General features: G+C 59.5%; 1 protein-coding gene across 1 annotated transcript in view; it reads left to right on the forward strand.

Annotated features, from left to right (window-relative positions):
- Positions 1–8: 8 nt before the first annotated feature.
- The window catches only part of TADA2B (transcriptional adaptor 2B), a 15338-nt gene continuing 11322 nt past the window's right edge, over positions 9–4024 (forward strand). Inside the window, exon 1 of the mRNA XM_027103773.1 lies at positions 9–348. Within this exon, the coding sequence (XP_026959574.1) occupies positions 79–348 (270 nt within the window). The 5' untranslated portion in view covers positions 9–78. The remainder of the gene's footprint in view (positions 349–4024) is intronic.

A 4024-nucleotide genomic window follows, 5' to 3' on the forward strand; every position in this document is an offset into this window, starting at 1 on the left:
AGCGCGGCGGCGGGCCCGGGCGGCGGCGCGCTGACGGCGGGCGCGGCGGCGGCGGGCGCGGGCGGCGGGCGGGGGAAGATGGCGGAGCTCGGTAAGAAGTACTGCGTGTACTGCCTGGCCGAGGTGAGCCCGCTGCGCTTCCGCTGCACCGAGTGCCAGGACATCGAGCTGTGCCCCGAGTGCTTCTCAGCCGGCGCCGAGATCGGCCACCACCGCCGCTACCACGGCTACCAGCTGGTGGACGGCGGGCGCTTCACGCTGTGGGGGCCCGAGGCCGAGGGCGGCTGGACCAGCCGCGAGGAGCAGCTTTTGCTGGATGCCATCGAGCAGTTCGGCTTCGGAAACTGGGTGAGCAGCGGGCCGGGAGGCCGGCGCACCTGCGGGTTCGGCGCGGCCGCGGAGGGCCGGGGGGACAGGGCCAGTTCACGCCCCAGACCCGGCGCAGAGAGGTTAAGCCACCCGCCCAAGGTCACACAGCAGGAAGTAGCGGAGCGGGGATTCGGACCGTGGCTGTCTTGACACCAGGGCCGTTTTCCCCGCCTTTGGGATTCCTTCCGTAGGTGTCTGCCGAATGCACCCCTTGGGCGAGACACCGGACGGAGTGGGAGTCGGGGGACACAGGCAGGTCCGCAGACTTGACAGCAGTAGGCGCCCGAGGAAGGAGTTGGTTTTGCCTGGAGGACAGTGGTGGTGAAGGCCAGACGAGCTCCTCACGGGCCCGCGGCCTCTCCCACCGCCTCGCAGGCGCTCACCTTGCCTTCATGGCCCCGCTCGCTTTGTGGCCTGTGTCCCCTGCCAGGCACTTGTTCATCCTGGCGTCTCTTCGACACCAGGACCTCGTGTGAGGAGGACTCAGTGGGTTCCGCCACAGGAACGTCCCGTCCTGGGTTTTGGTCTCTTCCTCTGTCAGGAGGTTTCTATAGGGACACTTATCTGAGAGGAAAAGGCGAGAGCTGGACTGGATTCGTTTACAGCGGGCTCCTTGAGAGAGAGAGACGTGGCGGTGCTTCTCTAGGTGGTCCCTGAGGAGCGCTCTTTTCACTCTGCAAGAGGAAGCTCTCATCCCTATTAGAAGGGAAAAAGCCTGGCTGTACTCTGGGCCGCAACCGCCAAGGATGTGCAGCCACCTCCAGGCATTGTGAGAAGTAGGGAGGAGAGACCCGACCCCAGCTCCCCATCTTTCCAGACCCTTCCACTTGATGGTCCCCTAGCTTCCCCGAACCAGTATTTCATCTTGCTGCCACTTCTCCAGCAGTACAGCCGGCCCTCAGTATCCATGGGGAATGCGTTTCAGAACCCTCCCAGGCCACCAGAGTCCTCCAGTACTCAGTCCCTTGTATAAAATGGCGAAGCGGGGTTGAACCCACGGGTACCAAGAGCCGACCGTACACCCCTCCTCCTGGGCTTACTGGAAGACATTCCACACTTCTCCCCACATTCCCAAACACACCCTGCCTTTATTTATGTTTGCTTTTCTTTCTGTAAAGTGAGCCAGTCTTCAGGGACCAGTACCCGTTCCACAGCCCTGGAATCTTTACTCTTCTCCCCAACTCCTTAGAGACACTGCTGTACAAATTCTCACCTAGGCACCAGCGTCATGATTGCCACCCGCCAAAACCTTCCTTCTCACTTTGTCCTGAAATGCCGTTTATTGATGTGTGTGGAGCATCTGCTCTGAGCGTGTTACAGAAAGGCTTCACGCGGGTCTTCAGGGGCTTACAGTGCTGTGAGCAGCTGGCCCCGAGCCTGGAGTTCTGCCCTGAGCTCCGGCCTTCGATCGCGAACCCGTCCCAGACATCCTCGTGCTTGTCTCCCGGACACCTCGACGTTCCCTGACCCAGATCTCACACCTCGAGCAGTTGCTCGGGCTGCACATGAAGAGCCATCCTCAGGGCCTTCTGGGTCCAGTTCAGCAGCAGGCCTGTCTTCAGAATATTTCTAGAATCTAACCTCTTGTCACAGCCTTAGTCCGGGCTGATGTTTACCTCTCGCCCGAGCACTTCGGGAGCCTCCTTACTGGCCTCTCTGCTTCATGCTTGTGCCCTGCAGCCCATTCCAGGCAACAGGATCAGAGTGATCTTTGAGGACACGTCACGTCACACCAGCTTTCAGTGGCGTCCAGTTCTCTGCAGATGAAACTTCAGGGCCTGCAGGCCTTATATTTCCTGCCTACTCCTGGGATCCCCGCTGCTATCCTCCTTGATCATTTTTTAGTTCTTCTGCTTAGAGAGTTCTTCCCCCAGATCATGGCTCGTGACTAGTCTTTCTTCCTGTATATCAGTGCCTTAGAGAGCCTTCCCTTCCCCACTTCATTCTTGCAGCTCTTATCTCTACAGTAGCAGCTCAGAATAGCTAGCGTGGACCGAGAGCCTAGCTGGGCGCCAGGCACCGTGCTGAGCTCTCCTGTGTTGCTTGTGAGATCTTCCCGGTAGCCCGGTGCAGCAGGTTTTTAACTGAATAGTTTGCCTTCAGAGGCTGTGCTCCTAGCTGCACTGTCTACACTGCCTGCCCTGCAGCACTGTGGAAAATGCTCGAAAAACGAGCCGGGGACTAAAACATTTGTAGTGTATCGGAGGAAGCTGGGAGGGCGTTCTGGAAAGCAGGACTTTTCAAACTTTAACTTGCACATGAATCACCTGGGGAGCTTGTTAAAAATGCAGATTCCGGCTCCCGGCCGGCAGCAGGCTCGGCTGTTACGAGAGACAAAGCCGGGTGCTTCTCCCGGCCGAACCGGGGGTGGGTTTCTGGGGTAGGCTAGCCAGGCCTGGAGGGCCACAGGCCACGCCGAGGCGCCGGCTCCCGTGTCTGTAGCTGTGCTCCCTGGGGCTGCTTTACCCTGAGCTTCACTGTGCATCATCAGAAGCTCCTCTGCTGCTCTGAGATGTGTGTCGTTTCCAGGTGTGCGCTCGGTGTGCGCTCGTAAGCGGTGTGTCCCACGCTTGCCGTCGTTGGCAAGCGCCGGTTCTGGGTGACGCTCCTCCCAGCGGCCCTGTGGGGTTGCTCTTAGTTTACAGCTGAAGAGCAGCGACTCTGAGAACTTAAAGTGTTGGTGCAGGATGCCCCAGCCTTCCACGCGGTGGAGCCAGGGTTTAGACACAGGCCTGACCCCGGAGCCTGGGCCTTAGCCTCCCCGGGGTAACGAGCGACGTGAGGAGCCAGGTCTGGACCCGGCTCGGTGGGAGGTGAGTGGGTGGGACGGGGCGGGGTGCAGGAACCGGCTTTCACGGGCTGAGTGCGAAGTGTGGACAAAGGCAGTGGGGACGGTGGCGCGGAGGCAGGTGACAGCCTTCATTCCGATTTCTCCGATGGTTCGTGTGAGCGCGGGGTCGTGGGGACTTTGTGGGGACAGGCTGCCGTGAAGCTCGGGCCATCTGCTCACGCCGTGTCCCAGCGCTGCGGGCCCGGCCGAGGGGTACTGGCAGTAAGGCCGGGAGGGTTTGGGGACGAGCCGCGGGGGCCGGGGGGGACACACAGCTGTGACGGCGAGACCGGGGAAGGGCTGGCGGGTGGGCCCACAGGGTCTCATCACCGTGGGTATTGAGACCTCCTCCCCCAAGGGCAGCCGGTTGTGTTGTGGATGCTGTGCAGATTCAGAATGAGACACGGATCCTGCAGGAATGCAGATACAGATGTAAACACAAGGGTGAAATATTCTACGTTTGTTGATTGGTTGCTGGAGCATTGAACAGTTTGAGGGAGGCCCGGGCTCCTGCAGACGGTGGTCAGGAGGACTCTAGGGGGAGGTGGGGTTCAAGCTGGCCTTGAAGCTAGATTTCAAATTGAAAAAGGAGGCGAAGCTCTCTGTGGACTCTGCAGGGGCTTGTGCTTGTGCACATACATTCGGCCTGATTATTGGAGGCAGGTGGAATGTCCTGAACAAGAAGTTTTACGCTTGTAGATGACAGTAGGCGTCCGGCAGCCTGGGTGATGCCGGATATGTAGGTGATCGCTGTGCTGTGCAGTCGTTGGTTCATTTGTTCATCTGGCACTTACTTGGGGCCCGTTTTTTTTTTTTTTTTTTTTT

The sequence above is a fragment of the Aethalodelphis obliquidens genome, unplaced genomic scaffold (assembly GCF_003676395.1).
Source record: "Aethalodelphis obliquidens isolate GAN/ISIS:26980383/991018 unplaced genomic scaffold, ASM367639v1 scaffold6, whole genome shotgun sequence".
NCBI lineage: Eukaryota > Metazoa > Chordata > Mammalia > Artiodactyla > Delphinidae > Aethalodelphis > Aethalodelphis obliquidens.